The 20,510-nt window shown below is 36.9% G+C and overlaps 1 protein-coding gene across 4 annotated transcripts in view; it reads right to left on the reverse strand.

The window, feature by feature from the left end:
• Nucleotides 1-8,710: 8,710 nt before the first annotated feature.
• The window catches only part of rae1 (ribonucleic acid export 1), a 47,741-nt gene continuing 35,941 nt past the window's right edge, over nucleotides 8,711-20,510 (reverse strand). For 3 of the 4 annotated variants that reach the window (XM_016247634.1, XM_016247636.1, XM_016247635.1), the window contains exons 9-12: nucleotides 19,472-19,578; nucleotides 12,438-12,513; nucleotides 12,094-12,288; nucleotides 10,756-10,845 (exon numbers count right to left, since the gene is read on the reverse strand). In XM_016247634.1, the coding sequence (XP_016103120.1) occupies nucleotides 10,756-10,845; nucleotides 12,094-12,288; nucleotides 12,438-12,513; nucleotides 19,472-19,578 (468 nt within the window). Of the gene's footprint in view, nucleotides 9,177-10,755; nucleotides 10,846-12,093; nucleotides 12,289-12,437; nucleotides 12,514-19,471; nucleotides 19,579-20,510 lie in introns of those variants that run through there. The other variant, XM_016247637.1, reaches the window with a different exon arrangement.

Raw genomic sequence — 20,510 nt, forward strand, 5'->3', positions numbered from 1 at the left:
CTTGTCCACAGTGTGTGCACCACCACCGCTGATTGTCTTCTTCCTCTTCGTTTTATTTAACGGCGGTTCACAAGCCTACAACGTTCAGTACCGCCACCTTTTGTTCGCATGGACCAGATAGCATGGACTCTTCTTCTTCTTCTTTTTGTGCAATGGCCGTTTAACCGCAACCTACTGTATATCTTGCGCACATGGGTGATGAATCTGTAGGCCTACTGAAAAAAAAATAATAATTGCAATGCCCCACCCACCCCAGAGGATCAGAGCCCAAGCTTTATCTGGCGTAGCGTGTTCAGCTCCTCCAGCTTCCACACTGTGCTCCTCGACCTCCGAGATGGGCAGAAGCATCATGATCCTCATCCTCAAACACTAAATCCTGTGGTCTAATCCTGTGAGCTCTAAAAATGTTAAAACCACCTTAAACATCTGACTTTCACTCAAACCCTTTCCCAGAAGGTCCATGACACTCACTGGTCTGTTCCTTATATTGCTAAAAAGACTGTTACGCTGATCTTCATATTCACAACATTTAAAGAGCACATGCTTTACTGTTTCAAAAACATCACATTCATCCCACGTACCATTTTCATGCTTCCCCATTAATGCAAGTGTTGAATTTAGTCCTGTGTGACCCATCCTTAATCTAGAAATCATTACTTCTTCCTTTCTGTGTCTTCCATAAAACGTATTTTTTCCCTACTGATTTTACAATATTATAATACCACCTGTGCTGCTATTTTCCCATCTTTGTTGCCATGTTCTTATTATTTCCCTATTAATTACTGATTTTATCTAATTTCTTCTCAGAGGTACCTTAACATCCACCAAGTTTTTCTTTAATGCTTCTTTTGCTAACTTATCCGCTGTTTCATTTCCTACTATCCCAATATGTGCCGGTACCCAAAAAAAGTATACGACTATACACTCTTAAAAATAAAGGTGCTTCAAAAGGTTCTTCAAGCGATTCCATATAAGAACCATTTTTGGTTCCACAAAGAACCATTCAGTCAAAGGTTCTTTAAAGAACCATCTCTTTCTTACCTTTTTATAATCTGAAGAACCTTCTTTCGCCCCAAAGAACCTTTTGTGAAACAGAAAGGTTCTTCAGATGTTAAAGGTTCTTCATGGAACCATTTAGACAAAAAGGTTCTTCTATGGCATCGTGAAGCACCTTTATTTTTAAGAGTGACCCTCTATTTTCAGTCTGTACAGTAATGTATAAATTTCTACTAGCAGGTCTTCTCTATCAGTTTTTGTCGACAATATACTTTTAAGAGCCGATGAAGAATCTGAGCAAATTACAGTCGGAGTCCTATTTGGCTTAATCTGTTCTACCCACTGCAATCCTACTATTATAGCAGTTAATTCTGTAGAATATACAGACAATTTGTCACTTAACCTTAAACTTATTTTCGTCTTAAATCTTGGAATGTACACTCCTATGCCCAATTTTTGTTTGATTGGGTCTTTAGACCCATCTGTATAGATCTGTATAAAAGAATAACAATGTTCTCTCATAAAAACATTGATTTCATAACTATTAGTATATCTTTCTTCTGCTTTTTCCCGGGCCTCCAACAATCTCATTTCAACAATGGGTTCAGGAATATTCCATACCGATACCCCATTTAATGGCATGTTGGGAAAGATTTCCTCATTCTCCAGACCACAATCCTTGACCCACTGTTCATACTTCCAACCAAAACTATTCCCTCCATTTTTTTTATATTCCCAACAATCATTTAAAATTGTGCGTGTACGATGATTCTTATTACCCTGTAAATTAACCCAATACATCATCGCAAGCATTTCTCTTATTAAATCTAATGGCATCTCCCCCATTTCGACCCTGATGGCATCTAGAGGGGTTGACCTTATTGCTCCACAGCAGATTCTAAGTGCTCTGGACTGTATGTTGTCCAGTTTCTTTAATTCTGATTTTGCTGCAACACCATACACTGCACAACGATAGTCTATACTAGACCGTATTAAGGCTTGATATACATGTAACAGTGCACTTTTCCTTGCTCCCCATTCATATTAGCTATTGAAGTCAATTTATTTATTCAGCAATGTATTACTCCTTTGCATTTGTTTTAAATTTTCTTAATATGTCTCTTCCAATTTAATTTTTCATCAAAGATTAATCCAAGATTTGAACTCTGTCACTATTTCTAACAATTGTTCATATCATTTCAGTCATTTGTTCCTTTTTCTTTTTCTTTGTAAAAACCATACATTGAGTCTTTGATACTGAAAACTTCAACCCCCAATCTACTGACCACCTTTCAACTTCATTTATTGATTCTTGTATTCCTTTAACTTAAATTTTTTAACATACTGTAACTGATCATGTCTCTCCCTGGCGTTGTATTCTTTGAATTGTTAATAGCTATTTTTAACTCAAAAGAAGTAAAAATCCTAATCCATATTACTATCAACTCCTTGTTTTTTCATACGAACATTCTCATATATTTTACTTAACTCTTGTCTTCTTTTTAAGAACTTATCATTCAAGTTTTCATTACTATGAACTTCAACAAACGTTTTGGCTAAGACTTATGTCTTTTCTTTATTCGTTCTGGCTATTTTCCCTTCCTCTTCAATTACAGGGATCTGTTTATAATTATTAATACCATTCATTTTCCTAATCATTCTCACACAGTACACTTTTCTTTTTCTTTCCATTACCTCTTATTAACGGTATAGATTGGTTTGCTGCAGAAATTATTTCTCCTACTACCTTATTATATTTCTCTTCAATATTCCCTTCCAACTTCATATTTTTTAAATTTTCTGCACTCAACACATAAAATTCTTTCCATTTTGCCTGCTTAAATCCCCATCTTGCACACTGATTAAAGTTTTGCCTTTGGACTGCACTCTGAATCTCACAAACTACAGGCCAATGATCTTCATGTACACTTCAAGTACACTTACCGGCTAAGACAGCTGATGTTATTGTGAGATCTAAACATGACATGCCACCTTTAATTATATCCATTCTTGTTGGTTTCCCATCATTCAAACATACAAGCAAGTACTCTTCTATAAATTCTTCTATAACTATCCTATTATTGTCTGTATTTTTACTACCCCATAAACCATTATGTGCATTAAAATCCCCACATATAATAATTTTACTCCGTGTATCACCCATCACTTCTTCTAATACAGTATTACTTATTTCTTTGCATGGATTATAAAAAATTTTTAATTCTAATTTCTTCATGTATTTCCCATTACTTCTATACTTACACATTCTACATTATTACTTTTGTATATTCTCTTATATGCTATGCCTTCTTTAATAAATGTTGCACACCCTCCACCTTTTCCAGTTTCTCTATCTTTCCTCTCTACTACATATCCATTGATCTTAAAATCCAAGGAGCTATTTAACCATGTCTCCTGAATACACATGGTGTCTGGTGCCTTTTCCATTTCTGTGATATGTTTTTTTAATTCTTGCCCATTTGCTATTAAGCTCCTGGCATTCCAATGTAGTAGTAGAAAAGACATTATACAACTATGTATTATTAGTCGTATCCAAAGCAGCAGTTCCTTCCTTTGCTTTCAAAATCCCATGGACCTCCTCCGCTGTAACTCCTGTTAACTTGAGAAATTTGTTAGCTCATTCTACGATAATCTTTAACTTGTCCGATTTCCTTTCGACTTGTGAAGTGCCATTTACCACCGCACAAATGAATGCCACAAAGTCCATTTTATTCATCATAATATGTAGATCTGATTCATTCCTCTCAGGATTTACGTCTCGTACCAAGAAGCTTACAAATCCTAGCTTCACTCTCATCGGCAGAGTACTTCCTTCAAACTGAATCATTACGCTCATGCTTTCACATCTTTTATTGTCTTTCCACATCTGCAATCTTCTAGCAGGGATCACTGTGCCTCCACTCAGACTCCCTTTAATTTCATCCATATTTACATTAAGTGGTACTCCTGAAATAACCCCTCGAACTTTATTGCCTATTTCTGTGCATGCTATCCTTCCTCCTGCCAGGGTTTTCATTTTCAGAATTTTTGGCTTTTGTTTTTCATCCTTGCATTTAATAATTATTCTTCCATTGCTAAGACAAGATACAGCTTTCACTATCCCTATCTCTTTCTCGATTGCTTTTGACAGTTTAACAGGATGAGTTTTGTTGTTCTGACTGCTTAGTAAAAGTAATTATCACTTTGATTTTTCTTTCTTCAACCTCTTTATCAGCTTCAGTTCTTACTTTATTGTTTGCTCACAATCAGATCCATCACCCATGCTGCTCTTCTTTTTCCTTTTATTGTATCTTACTTCCTGAAAATCCATGTCTTGATCATTGTCGCCATCTAAAATATCTCCCCACGCCGACGCCATTCTCCGAAAACCCCAGTCAACCGCCTGAACAAGAGACTCAATACAAAGCCACATCTTTACTCAATGTTTTTGATATCAGTGTTGTGTTGTACAATCAACTCGCAGACTTTCTCGCAAGAACCAGATTGTTATTTCTTTAAATGTGGTCACATTCATGTAACTCAGGGTATGAAAGGTTATTTGTACAAAAATGTCTTTAGTGATCAGATAGGTGTAAAGATTAATTTTGTGTAATGACCAGAGACCAGTTCCATCAGCAGTGCATTAAGTTGTAGCATAAAGTAGCAAAATAACTTTTAGGCAATTTATGTACTACGTAGCATCCCAAGTACTGTATACTGGTTGCCCATTGCACAAGGTTCCCCAGCTGTGGTGACAACCTTGTTCCGGGACACTTGATAGGCTACCTTTTGCTAAAGGTGCTAGAAAAGACAAAGTGACAGAGGCCTGGCTAAAACAAGGTTGCATTGATATGTGTGTCATGTGAGGGGCAAGCCATTATCATGTTTGATAATCAATCTCCATCCCCAGAAAGAACACCTTTGAAAAACTTTGATCAGTTTACTAGTCCTAAAACCCGCTAAATGCACCAGTGGCAAGTGAGCCCTTGTGAGCGACTTCCAGGTTAAAAGGGTTACAAATAATGTATATAAAGACAACAGAAAAATCTTTTTAGAAAATCTATTTTAAAAATCATGTGCAAGTTCTTAGAAATGTAATCTTTGTATTCATGTTGGTTTCAAGTTGTTTTGGGGGGAAAAAAACAACAGTACTTAAAAAAAAAAACTACACTTACTCTTATACAGGGGGGCAAAAAAGAATTTAGTCAGCCACCAATTGTGCAAGTTCTCCCACTTAAAAAGATGAGAGAGGCCTGTAATTTTCATCATAGGTATACCTCAACTATGAGAGACAAAATGAGAAAAAAAATCCAGAAAATCACATTGTAGGATTTTTAAAGAATTAATTGGTAAATTCCTCGGTAAAATAAGTATTTGGTCACCTACAAACAAGCAAGATTTCTGGCTCTCACAGACCTGTAACTTCTTCTTTAAGAGGCTCCTCTGTCCTCCACTCGTTACCTGTATTAATGGCATCTGTTTGAACTGGTTATCAGTATAAAAGACACCTGTCCACAACCTCAAACAGTCACACTCCAAACTCCACCATGGCCAAGACCAAAGCGCTGTCAAAGGACACCAGAAACAAAATTGTAGACCTGCACCAGGCTGGGAAGACTGAATCTGCAATAGGTAAGCAGCTTGGTGTGAAGAAATCAACTGTGGGAGCAATTATTAGAAAATGGAAGACATACTTTGGAGCAAATTCTGTTGTCATTTGGATGACCCAGAAGAGGATTGGGAGAATGTCATATGGTCAGATGAAACCAAAATAGAACTTTTTGGAAAAAATAACTTTTTGGTAAAAACTCAACTTGAGGAGAAAGAATGCTGAGTTGCATCCAAAGACTACCATACCTACTGTGAAGCATGGGGGTGGAAACATCATGCTTTGGGGCTGTTTTTCTGCAAAGGGACCAGGACGACTGATCCGTGTAAACGAAAGAATGAATGGGGCCATGTATCGTGAGATTTTGAGTGAAAACCTCCTTCCATCTGCAAGGGCATTGAAGATGAAACGTGGCTGGGTCTTTCAGCATGACAATGATCCCAAACACACCGCCCGGGCAATGAAGGAGTGGCTTCGTAAGAAGCATTTCAAGGTCCTGGAGTGGCCTAGCCAGTCTCCAGATCTCAACCCCATAGAAAATCTTTGGAGGGAGTTGAAAATCCGTGTTGCCCAGCGACAGCCCCAAAACATTACTGCTCTAGAGGAGATCTGCATGGAGGAATGGGCCAAAATACCAGCAACAGTGTGTGAAAACCTTGTGAAGACTTACAGAAAACGTTTGACCTCTGTCATTGCCAACAAAGGGTATATAACAAAGTATTGAGATAAAATTTTGTTATTGACCAAATACTTATTTTCCACCATAATTTGCAAATAAATTCTTTAAAAATCCTACAATGTGATTTTCTGGATTTTTTTTCTCATTTTGTCTCTCATAGTTGAGGTATACCTATGATGAAAATTACAGGCCTCTCTCATCTTTTTAAGTGGGAGAACTTCCACAATTGGTGGCTGACTAAATACTTTTCCCCCCCCACTGTACTTGTAGTTGTTTCCACACATTGAAATGGTGATTTACTATTTTAACATCCAAAAAATGGCATACTTGGCCTTTAACTCATTCTGATTTCGCTGCAAATCCTGAAGCAGCTCCGAGGTGAGCAGATCTTTACCTGTTTGTCTTCAGACGCAGAAGAACGTGTTCGCTGTACTGGGATTACATGCCATCAGTCATGGCAACATTTCGACAGGTTGCCAACTGCCACCAAGTTAAAACTTCCAAATCCCTCTGAAGAAAAGCACGAGTACAATGTATTTAGCTTGTGCAGAAATCATTTCATTCAGGACAAGAATCACTTTTCCAGACGCCTGGGCGTTGAACCATGTCGACAGGCCCTGACATTTCTATATGTTTTTATAATACCGTCAACAGGATTAAAGTGCTGCGTTTTTTTTTCTGCTGCGTTGCATGCAACACCACGTCTGTAATTAACGAAGCCTCGGTTTAGACAGCTTTGTAGATTACAACGGGCGTATCACCTCGAAAGGTTCCCTGTCGATTGTTTAACAGATGCTTTTGCATATTTGTGACTTGTTAATATGTTTATCAGATGTTTTTTGTATTAATGGCATCTGTTTGAACTCGTTATCAGTATAAAAGACATCTGTCCACAACCTCAAACAGTCACACTCCAAACTCCACCATGGCCAAGACCAAAGAGCTGTCAAAGGACACCAGAAACAAAATTGTAGACCTGCACCAGGCTGGGAAGACTGAATCTGCAATAGGTTAGCAGCTTGGTGTGAAGAAATCAACTGTGGGAGCAATTATTAGAAAATGAAAGACATACATGATCACTGATAATCTCCCTCGATCTGGGGCTCCATGCAAGATCTCACCCCGTGGGGTCAAAATGATCACAAGAACTGTGAGCAAAAATCCCAGAACCACATGGGGGGACCTAGTGAATGACCTGCAGAGAGCTGGGACCAAAGTAACAAATGCTACCATCAGTAACACACTGCGCTGCCAGGGACTCAAATCCTGCAGTGCCAGATGTGTCCCCCTGCTTAAGCCAGTACATGTCCAGGTCCGTCTGAAGTTTTCTAGAGAGCATTTGGATGATCCAGAAGAGGATTGTGAGAATGTCATATGGTCAGATGAAACCAAAATATAACTTTTTGGTAAAAACTCAACTTGTCGTGTTTGGAGGAGAAGGAATGCTGAGTTGCATCCAAAGAACACCATACCTACTGTGAAGCATGGGGGTGGAAGCATCATGCTTTGGGGCTGTTTTTCTGCAAAGGGACCAGGACGACTGATCTGTGTAAACGAAAGAATGAATGGGGCCATGTATCGTGAGATTTTGAGTGAAAACCTCCTTCCATCAGCAAGGGCATTGAAGATGAAACGTGGCTGGGTCTTTCAGCATGACAATGATCCCAAACACACCGCCCGGGCAGCGAAGGAGTGGCTTCGTAAGAAGCATTTCAAGGTCCTGGCGTGGCCTAGCCCGTCTCCAGATCTCAACCCCATAGAACATCTTTGGAGGGAGTTGAAAATCCGTGTTGCCCAGCGACAGCCCCAAAACATTACTGCTCTAGAGGAGATCTGCATGGAGGAATGGACCAAAATACCAGCAACAGTGTGTGAAAACCTTGTGAAGACTTACAGAAAACGTTTGACCTCTGTCATTGCCAACAAAGGGTATATAACAAAGTATTGAGATGAAATTTTGTTATTGACCAAATACTTATTTTCCACCATAATTTGCAAATAAATTCTTTAAAAATCTTACAATGTGATTTTCTGGATTTTTTTTCTCATTTTGTCTCTCATAGTTGAGGTATACCTATGATGAAAATTACAGGCCTCTCTCATCTTTTTAAGTGGGAGAACTTGCACAATTGGTGGCTGACTAAATACTTTTTTCCCCCACTGTATGTGGTATAACATTCACGCAAAAACATTTTCCTTACACCTAAACTAGTTGTTTTTGATACATTTTACAACCTGAACGTTGCCATGTCATAAGGTTAAATTATCTATTTTAGGAGACTTATAGATCTTTTTCTGTCTCTGCATGTTTTTCGCACATTTGTTGCACTACTTGACGTGACTGACAAAAGTTAACTGCTTCGACACAAAATATGCAAAACTATTCAAGGTTTCACTTTTTCACTTTATTCAAAGCTTCATCGATGATAGTAGTTTCTAAGAGCAATGTGCATATATATTATATACACACCTACACATATACACACAATAAGACAAGCTGCAATGTCAAAATGCAGAGAAGGCTTGAGACATTTATTATTGGTTACACAATTTGATTATACACCAAGCAGAAAGAAATGTAAAGGTGAAAATGCATTTCCTTTGTAAGGCAGTATCAAGAAATAAAAGAGCTGCAAGTAACGAACTTCAAGAAGAAAGATTTTTTTTTTTTTTTACATCAGTTACACCAGAAATACTGAACCATGGCTTCCTTACTCATATCAAAAGCCACTGCTCACATTAATGCTTATGAGCAGTTGGCCACCTTCTGATTTGTCCATAAAATTATGCATTGCCATGCCATTGGTCTAGGCGTTAGCCAAACTGAGGTCTCTCTCCCATATTTACACACAAACGCAGGTCTTCCGAGATGTGATGTGAAGCTTGACGAATCTAAAGACAAGGAAGGCAGGCGTCAGTCAATACAGCCTTCTGTTTTTCAACTCAGATTTGTTTTTGTTTTCCCCATGAACGAAAGTGCACACATGGTCAAGAGAAGCATAATTCTTAACATTTGTTACACGTTTATTCTCTGACAGGCCAATTCCAATGGTTTCAAGTTTTACAGGTCATTCTCTTGTATTAAGAGATTTATCTAAAAAAAATAGATCAGTCAGCATATAATATCCATGCACACAGTCATTAAACACCTGATACTAATCAATTTATCAGTACAAGAAAAGAAATGCAGGCTGTGTCATTTTCTTAAATCAGCCCTTTTGTCTTGTATTAGTAAAAATAGTTCAATATCTTTGCTGGAAACAAAACAGTTGATTTAAAAAAATAAATAAAATTAAAAAAAAAACCGGCCAAAGTACTATATTCTAAAACTAATACTGCTTCCTTTGCACCCGACTTAAAATATTGAAAATTCAGCAGTATTTAAGCTTATATTCTGTATAACTGCACTGCACAGTGTTGCACAGAGCTGCATATGCTAATGCAAAACGGCACATCTGTGTGGCTGTAGTGTCATCAGATCAATCCAGACAGCCAACAGCAGATGTTTCTAAAGACCAATGGTCTGACTCCCAAATATGTAAAGAAGTGTCTATCACTTTACTCTGTCTTACCAAGCTATCTAACGTTAATCAAGCTAAAATCTTTTCTTTGTCATTTAGATCAATTTAAGCAGAATTTTCATCCAAGACAACCAAAATCATTAAAAGCATGCTTCCCTGTAGAACACCAGTAGAAAAGTAATTTATCCTTTAGAAATCTTTCCATTTTGTAGCTTTTGTAATATCTTTTCAATTATTTACATAAAATTAAAATGTTCAATCCTAGATTAAATCAGATTTGAGACTCTTTGCAAAATGTCGAGCATTAAATTAAAAGTGGAGAACTGAATCATTCTCTTCAGTTCATTACTTGACTAATGGAGTCACCTATTAGCTTACATACCAGTTAGAGAGTCAATGCACACAGTTCAGAGTGTGCGCGGTCAGTGTGCAAGTTCTTTTTAAACCCGATATTTGTATGGGAAATGCTGTATGTAGTTTTCAAATCCTATTTTGTGCACACACAATGATTATACATCAGGCCTCAGAACATTCAAGAATTGAACTGTATATTACTAAAGCACTGCAAAACTAAATATTAATTCCTTGCGCGTAGTTACTTTTTGAAGGCTGACTTTTCATATGGCTTTGATTTATATAACTGCTTTCCAGTAATACAAAAAAAAAAGTTCACCATTATAGTCAATCAATGGTCAATCCTCTCCAATCCTGAACATTTAAAAATCAAACTGAAGTAGAACCTCATTTCTATATACCATTTTAGAAAAGATGCTGTTTCTTCAGAATTCATCCCTGTGAGCTAAGAGCAACATATTAATGCATCATGAGATACCAAAGGAGGACTCAGAAAGCATCACAACTGCACAGAAAGGAAAGCCAGTGCAAGTCAGGCAGCACACCTGCCCTGCCCGGTGAAAGACACCTTCTCCATGGTAATGGATATCCTGCTCTCACCATTTCTTGTTCCGAGGCTTCAGTTCCTCAGCCGCATTCCTCAAGAAGATGTAATTCTTTTTCTGGGGATTGTAATATTCATGTCCCTGTGACACAAAGCAGAAGAAATAAAAGTGAGCAGAGATCACACTGATTGTCAGTTCATTAAATGGGTCATCGGATGCCAAATTCACTTTTGTTGTTATTTGAACATAAATGTGTAAAAATCCATCCTATAATGATAAAAATCTACCCAGTGCCTTTTTTAAAATCCCTATTTTAAAATCCCCCTTCTCAAATCAGGCTGTTCTGAGGTTCCTGTCAGAATGACGTAGTTCTCCATAGGCCCCTCCCATGATAGTTGATTGACAGTAGCTCTTCAGCACAGACTGGACTGGTGTCTTACCTTAGGCCCGCCATTGTGTCGACACCAGTGCAGGGGAAGACAATAACATCTTCCGATTAAGCAATTGAGGTGTTTTGTTGTTGGATGTAATAATGAACATAGCAGTCGTCATTTACTCCCGACATCTGAGCCGCTGAGAGGATTAACGTTACTTTCGTTTTGAAGGGAATGCGCTGATCCCTGATCTGCCTAAATGCGTCTATGTTCACGCGAATCATTCGTGATTGAGCTTCATCTACACAAGAAGTGAGTATAAGGTTTTTTATGAATCTTTGCAAATAGCCTTTCCTAATATGTGCTAGTTAGCAAGTTTGGCGGCTAAAGTAAACAGTACTGCTCTTCACCCACAGAAGAGAGGGGCGGTGTGAGCAAAGCTCATTAGCATTTAAAGCAACATGGACTAGAATAGCTTGCTAAAAACAGAGCTCATTTTGACAGGGGAAAAAAGGAAAAATTTTAACCAAGGATGTTATAGACTTTTCATTAAGACCATAAAGAATCATATCAACTTATATCAAATGGGCATCCGATGACCACTTTATAAAAATTAAAAAAGGATGAAAACATAAGAACTTCAGTCAGTTCTAAGTAACCAGCATTATACCAAATCATAAAGGCAAAACACCCCAATTTTAAATGACAGCAACAATATCATTGAATCACTTTCAGAACTTTTTTCCCCCCAGCTGAACGATAAAAACATTGGCAAATAACAGTGTGCTAAGTTCAACTTGAACCAACATGGTTCAAGACCCCTGGATTTGGTTTCATTTTGCTGCACTGTCTGGCTATTTTTGAACACAAGAATGCATCTCATGTAAGCTCTCCCTCTGAAAGCGTCTGATTGGCGTCAGCTGGAGCTAAATCCAGTATAATAAACAGGGCTTCTGTCATAATTAGTTGACTAGTCAATCAGGCAACCCATGGACTGCTCTGTTTTAGATTGTACCTTAGACCAGTCATAGCTGGAAGCATAGGCAAATATGTTCCCATTGTTATTGAAGCAACAAGCCGTTATTGGTTGATCTAATTGTTCAGAGGTCTTCAGCTTAGTGCGGGCATCTTTATCCCAGAAACTGAAGCGCCCATCAGATCCTACTGTCGCCAGAGTGCCATGGACAGGGTGAAAGGAGATGGCATTCACCTACAACAGAGAAACACACAGCAAGTCTACAGTTTCTGTTTATTATACAAGTACTATTTACTGAATATTGTCTTTCATAACCTCGGACTAGACTAAATGCCCAAGCAATCCACTGCATTTCAAAAATACACAAAACCTAGAACACTCACAGCATAAATATCTTGGGGTGTGGCAGTATTGGTTCCATTGGACCTGTGGCACTTAAAGGTGAAATTGTCCTTGGCTCTGGGTTAAAAGATGAATATTAGCAAGACGGAAAGATAGCATACATATTCAATATCACACACAAAAAAAAAGCAGCTTGTTCAAGTTAATTGTTAAAGTGGGTTGAAGTAATTTTTGAACATTTCTGTCACAACTTCATTTCATAATGGACTTAGATTTGTAACATTTAAGTTAACAATTTTTTGTTGGGACTACATTAGGCTTGCTGTGATAATCGGTGTTACCGATGTTAAGCCGCAACACTGGTTACATCACTTGCCCACCGCGCCACCGCCTTTTTGATTTTTTTATAGTAGTAAAAATCATTTAGTTCAGTTAGAGAACACACACTACAATTATAAACTGAACAATTTTTACATTTTGCTCAATGCAGCGTGCCGAACGACAGTCGCATCACAGATCAGCAGCAGGAATCAGATTTCAATTATCAAATGAGGAGAGTGAGTCGAGCTGACTGACAAGAAGAGTGAGGTGACAAAGACAAGACGATGGCAGAAGATTTAGTTTCGAAACGAAATGCAAAAGCACCTGTTTGGAAATATTTTGGATTTTGAAAAGCCTGTTGACTTTTGCTGTGTATCTATAGTGATTTTGTACTTTTTTTCTTCTTTTTTAACATTTGTTTCTTATTTATTTGATTCCACAGCGTTTGCTGATTTTTACTTTATTTAAACTTTGTGTAATTTATTTATTTTACATCAAGGTGTATGCCGTGCCTCCAAACTTTCTTATTCGTTTCGCTAACAAACAATCGAAGTTTCTTATTGGTTCCACAGTGTTTGCTGATTTTATATATATATATATATATATATAATTTGGATGACTGCAATCTTACACACCACAACGGGGCGTGAAGCGGAGACAGAACCAGCCAGGTGGAGAACGACAATCCAGGACAAAACGAGGAGCTCGTTCCTAAACGAGGGACTACATCTGTACCATGGACATGCGTTTTTAAGCACTGCAGTTTAAAACAACCGATTTTAAGCCGTTGAAACACAAACAACAGAGCTATATGCGTGCGCCATCTCTGTTTTTGTGTGAGAGGAGCACGCATTTTTTGCCACTTTATTGACTTTGAACGATTACATAAACACACTTATATGCGTCATAATCCCCGTCTTTGCAAGTATCCCAAGTCATAAACACAGTAATTTAGGTCTTAAGAGAAAGTAAACAGATGAAAAAGAAAATACGTAACAGTATATTGAATCCGGACTTCGGTCTTAAAGTGGAAGCTGTCCAATATTCATCCTGTCTGCCATTCATATTAATCATAGCACATTGCTAGAAAATCTCTCACTGCTCTTGACTAAATCACTTTTGTAACTTTAATAAGAAATTTAAAAAATGATAAATAATAACCAAAATAATAACTAAAGGCAGTAACAATTTGAACAATATTTTGGAAACAATTTCATTAGTTAACATTAGTTAACTACTTTAGGTAACAGTAACCAAGAATAAATAATAACCTACTTCTACAGCATTTATTAATCTTAGTTAATATTAATTTCAACATTTACTAATGCATTATTAAAATCAAAAGTTGTGTTTGTTAACATTAGTTTCTGCACTGTGAACTAACAATCAACAACTGTATTTGTATTAACTAATGTAAACAAAGATTAATAAATACTGTAATAAATGTTCATGTTAGTTAACTCATTAAATGACACCTTATTGTAAAATGTTAGCAATATTTTTTATTTGTGAACTGATGTTCAGCTGTTCTTTTTAATAGTCAACTTATTTTCGGGTCATCATGATAAAAGCCATTTAAACACTGCCACAGACACGAAGATATATCTTTCATTTAATCATGCTGAATGCTAACTAAAAACTGATGCAGTCATCACGTTTTTAGACCATTTTAAGTTTTATTTTGACGTGACACAAAGTAGTGGTATCTAAGCGGGAGAGTCATTTACTTTATAATTAGTCAATAACGCCATCATTTTCTTCATTCAGGCCAAGAGCTCGCACAAAAACAAGAGGCGGGATTTATCAAATGAACCAATCACATTCAATAATAACCGATCATATCCAATTATAGCGTGATGGAGGCATTGCCTCCTCTCACGTGACTTTCCCCCATTCATTCTCTATTACCCCCCACTAAACCCACGGCACGCTAAGGGGTCTCTGTTGTAAGTCTATGGGCCGAAGGGAGGCAAGCCTCCGCTGTAACATTCCTGCGGGTGTTGCTGTTTGACAGTGTTACTTTATAAAAACGAGTGACTTTTATGCTTTTTATGCCACATTTAGTAATATTTGCGATTTATGTTTGTAATATAGATTATTTACTCCTCCAATTTTTTGAGGAGACACTGCCTCCCTTGCATCCTCGGAGGAAACGCCCCTATATATAAAATCTAGGGCTGGGCGATATAGCTAAAAAAAAAAATGTATCAACGATATAATGTTTCATATCGTTCGGTATCGATAATTATTGACATTTTTTATAACCTTTTTTAAAACAAAGAGCAATAGAAAAAAAATGTTTAAAGGGGTCATATGATGCGATTTCAATTTTCCCTTTCTCTTTGGAGTGTTACAAGCTCTTGGTGCATAAAGAAGATCTGTAAAGTTGCAAAGACTAAAGCCTCAAATCCAAAGAGATATTCTTTATAAAAGTTAAGAGTCAGCCACACCTACCTAAAACGGCTTGTTCTAGCACGCCCCCACATATGTATGTCAATATGTGGGAAGATTTGCATAACACCGCCCAAATGTTCACGCAAAGAAAGAAGGCGTAACTTTTATTCTCGCTGTAGTTTTGTTGTTTCCATGTCATAAAGACGCTGTGTGCTTTGTTGTAAAAGTGAAACTACTTTGTTTGGTCTTCCAAAAGAGGACGATATCTGCTTCGTCATGCCTGGATCTGATCCGTGCTGGTTGCTGAGGAAATACTACAACTTTGCGCTGTCGATCGCCGGATCGGCTTTAACCGTGGACGGGAAGCGGAGTTCAGTTGTCACATGTCCTTCCAGACGCTCCGTCGAAATCACCAGCTGCGCAGTTCTCAAGCCCGCCGCCTCTGCTCACTCTAACCCTCCGGCCGTTCCTCACGCTAGCCCCCGGCCTCTGCTGTAGGCCGTGGTGTGTGACGCCGTTTCGTTGTGAAAGCGAAACTACTTTGTTTGGCCTTCCAAAAATGGACACGACTAGAAATCAGTGGTTAAGTTGCATTTACAACACTGTTCCAGAACACTTCAACCCAAATATTCGGATGTGTGCAGCACATTTTATGGAGGACTGTTTCCTGATCCTGCAAGAGTAGACTACAATGCAGGCTGTTCTGACTCAAAGACAGTAAGTACGTCTTTTATATTTAAAGAGTTTTTATATTTTTTATATTTAAAGCAAGTTTTTTGGGCAGTGTAGAGTAGTGCTTGTTGTTTGTCATTTCTCCGATCACAAATGCAGATATAGTTTTATGTTTACATGGCGCGATGCAACGCAACGCGTAAAAAGACAGTACAAGTGATTATAATCCATAATTATGTCCTCACTGGATGCAACGAATGCCTCGTTTATAATGGGTTTTAATGTTTTTGAATCATCGCTCCGGCCTGACAGGGCATCATCACAATATGGCAAGGGGCGTAACATTTCCGTCTCACGCTTGAGGTATTCGGCCAATCACAACGCACTGGATAGCTAGCCAATCTCACTTTTTCAGACCGATGAGCTTTGTAAAAATCAACGCGTTTCAGAAAGGCGGGGCATAGAGGAGAAACAATAATGTACAGTATGTGGAAAATAATGTTTTTTTTTTACCTTAAACCGCATAAACATGTAATTACACCAAATACTGTTCTTTTTAGCAGCATCATATGACCCCTTTAAATTTAACCACTGTATTTTTTAATTAACCCAATTTATTGACAACAAATATTTTTTGTTTTAACAATCTAACACAAAATAAAAATTAAACAAATATCTAATTTCTTAAATGCAGATTAAATCGGTCTTAAGGAAACTTTTGTGTCCCGAGGCCACAGGAGGGCGCAGTGAGCAAAATAAAAGCGCATTTAAATTGTCAACGCAAGGAAATAACGTCTATAAAAACACGTGCATTACATCTAAATTAAATCAAATATAATTTCGTAAATTGCATAAACAATTATGAACAAAACAGCATCATGTATTTATGCATTGCTTAATCCAAAGAGCCGAAGTTTTTGAATCATCGCTCCGGCCTGACAGGGCATCATCACAATATGGCAAGGGGCGTAACATTTCCGTCTCACGCTTGAGGTATTCGGCCAATCACAACGCACTGGATAGCTAGCCAATCTCACTTTTTCAGACCGATGAGCTTTGTAAAAATCAACGCGTTTCAGAAAGGCGGGGCATAGAGGAGAAACAATAATGTACAGTATGTGGAAAATAATGTTTTTTTTTTACCTTAAACCGCATAAACATGTAATTACACCAAATACTGTTCTTTTTAGCAGCATCATATGACCCCTTTAAATTTAACCACTGTATTTTTTAATTAACCCAATTTATTGACAACAAATATTTTTTGTTTTAACAATCTAACACAAAATAAAAATTAAACAAATATCTAATTTCTTAAATGCAGATTAAATCGGTCTTAAGGAAACTTTTGTGTCCCGAGGCCACAGGAGGGCGCAGTGAGCAAAATAAAAGCGCATTTAAATTGTCAACGCAAGGAAATAACGTCTATAAAAACACGTGCATTACATCTAAATTAAATCAAATATAATTTCGTAAATTGCATAAACAATTATGAACAAAACAGCATCATGTATTTATGCATTGCTTAATCCAAAGAGCCGAAGCGCCATTCACACAGATTGAATTTAAAAACATACGAGACGCAGTGAAAAGGAATAAACCTCCACAAATTCGTGAATATGCGTTCTGTGTGAATGGCTTGGTTTCGGTTTTAACTTAATCAAGATCTTCTCCGCATTGAGCTTCTATATTTCTCTAATATTTTGAATGAATAACACAGCAGCGGCGCATCTCGTGGGCAAGACTAACAAAACATTAAAATGCAACAACGTCACTTACATCATCACCGCATCTCGTGCGCCACTGATGACGCTCCCTGACGCACTCCTAACATTCAAATGCAATTGTTTATTTTAAATTCGACTAATATTCATTCTTTATTCAGTCTGCTCATCACAGGCAGGCACAGCACTCATTTCAGCATGTGTTCGTGTTTGTGTGTGCTGTCTGCGTCACTCATAGCACGTGCCTATATCGTGCGCCATAATCAAACATCTTTTCTATCGTTATCGAAGAAGGTGTACCGTCGATAAATATCTATACCATTTTATCGCCCAGGCCTAATAGAATCTATACATAATACATGTGTTAATTAAATCTATCTAGATAGATAAATATAATTAACACATGAATACTAATTAATTTACACAATGTATGTAGCGTTTCTTATTTATTGTAGTTTTTTTGTCCTATTGCTTGCAATTAGTTTCTTATCCTTATTTCATCACTGACGGTTTATTTATCTTCAGTGAGCTTGAGGTTTTTATTTTTTGTCTCTTTTTAGGCTTGAATTAATTTTATATTGACATTGGTAACAAGGATTATGAAAATTCTATGGTATCAAAGATTTTAATATAATAAAAACCTTTTTAAAAGAAAAAAAATAACTATCGTGGTCTATATCGTTATTGTGATATAAAATTACTATTGTGATATAAGATTTTGGTCATATCGCCCACCCCTATTAGGCCTATAGCATGGTGTATTTTTATTCAGTTTGTTAATAAGTTCTATGTTTAATATAAGTGAGTTTGTCATTGAACTGTTTTGTTGTTGTCCATTCCATAGATATGTATAGTTAGAAGCCCTATTAGCAGCTGTTTCTATGGGCCGCTGTAACTAAGCAAAATATGTAATCTGAAAAATATTAATTTCATCAAAATATGAGGGATCATACAAAACACATTTTATTTTTTATTTAGTACTGACCTGAATAAGATATTTCACATAAAAGACGTTTACATACAGTCCACAAGACAAAATAATTGACCCCGTTCAAAAGTTTACATACGCTTGACTCTTAATACTGTGTTGTTACCTGGATGATCCACAGCTGTGTTTTTTTTTTGTGATGGTTGTTCATGAGTTCCTTGTTTGTCCTGAACAGTTAAACTGCACTATTTGAACCCTTTCCAACAATGACTGAATGATTTTGAGATCCATCTTTTTACACTGAGGACAACTGAGGGACTCATATGCAACTATTACAGAAGGTTCAAACGCTCACTGATGCTCCAGAAGGAAAAACAACGCATTAAGAGCCAGAGGTGTAAACTTTTGAACAGAATGAAGAGGTTTCCCAGAAAACAAAATAAGCTACATTTAAACTGATCTTCAAATTCAAAAAGTGTTCACCCCCTGACTCTTAATGCATTGTGTTTCCTTCTGAAGTATCAGTGAGCGTATGAACAACCATCACAAAAAACAAAAACACAGCATGTCGACGTGTCTGGAGTGGTCAAATGTGGAATCTACCTATACATATCTGTAGTCCATTCAAGTAATTGATGCCGAATTGTCAGTAATTTGAAAGTGAAAGTAAAATGCGCACAGCGAGGGAGAGGAGGAAAACCCCAATGAACCCCACCCCCAGAGATACCGGTATTATATTTCCTCACTGTCACAACCCTAGACTACATTAATAATTTTTGTTGAAATAACTGGGTAGTAGATCTGTAGTTCCCATTATACTTTACAGGAGAGTAAATGTTGAAATGTTGACTCTCTTTACTGAATGTGTTTAACATGCTAACAACCATAGCTGTACAGACCTAAACTAATTATCGTGGAAAAGTTTTCCTTAATTTAAGTTAATTAAACTTTTTTTAGTGTACTGTGTTAGCGGTTAAATTTCTAAACCAGCCAGAAACTATTTGTGAATTGAAAAGGAGATCAGATACAGACTCACGGGTTAGGTGGGTTTATGTAATGAATGGCAACTCGTCCCTCGATACTGCCCAGTGCAAAACCAGTAGGTTTACTCTGCTTGTCCTTAAAGATAGCCACACAGCGGTGCTGTTAAACAAAACACAAGTTAAAATGGTCAACAACAATATCTGCAGAGAAGAAAAATTTTAATAATGGTGAAAATGGGCTACGTATCAACACAAAAAAAACAGGGTTGGGCAACAACGCAGATGTTAGCAAACTAAATGTTCAGTGCAGGTGAGTAATGATTTACTCATTTTCAATGAGAAAATCACTTAATATTCTTGCCAATTCATACAAAACTATTTAAAAGTGATATTTTTTTAATGTTTGTGTTACCTATTAATCTATTCACAATAATGATAAATACTGAATTAATCGTAATTTGTTTAAGTAGTGTATAACAGACAAAAACAAATATATCAATTTTAAATTTGCCTTTGCTTAAAGAATTTCTGGCTTGCCAAAAATCAATGAAATGAGATAGTCCATTAAAAAAAATTACAATAGTTTGACTACAAAAAGAACGATTATTAAATGACAGACTTAAAATAAAAATATAGCTTTCAGGATTTAAAGTTTTGTGCATAGTTCTTCTATTTAATCAATTTTATCTAATAAATATATATTATAATCACTGGTAAAATTAAGCATTCCTTCACTGGTCATGAGTAATCCCCTTATATATATATATATATATATATATATATACATACATACATACATATATACATACACACAGGTGCATCTCAATAAATTAGAATGTCATGGAAAAGTTCATTTCAGTAATTCAACTCAAATTGTGAAACTCGTGTATTAAATAAATTCAATGCACACAGACTGAAGTAGTTTAAGTCTTTGGTTCTTTTAATTGTGATGATTTTGGCTCACATTTAACAAAAACCCATCAATTCACTATCTCAACAAATTAGAATACTTCATAAGATTTGACTAATATTCCTTTTTTTTTTTTATTCAGTCACCTCATCGCAGGCAGGGCACTCATTTCAGCACGTGTT

This window comes from Sinocyclocheilus grahami, unplaced genomic scaffold, assembly GCF_001515645.1.
Source record: "Sinocyclocheilus grahami isolate Dianchi unplaced genomic scaffold, SAMN03320097.WGS_v1.1 scaffold846.1, whole genome shotgun sequence".
Classification (NCBI taxonomy): Eukaryota; Metazoa; Chordata; class Actinopteri; order Cypriniformes; family Cyprinidae; genus Sinocyclocheilus; species Sinocyclocheilus grahami.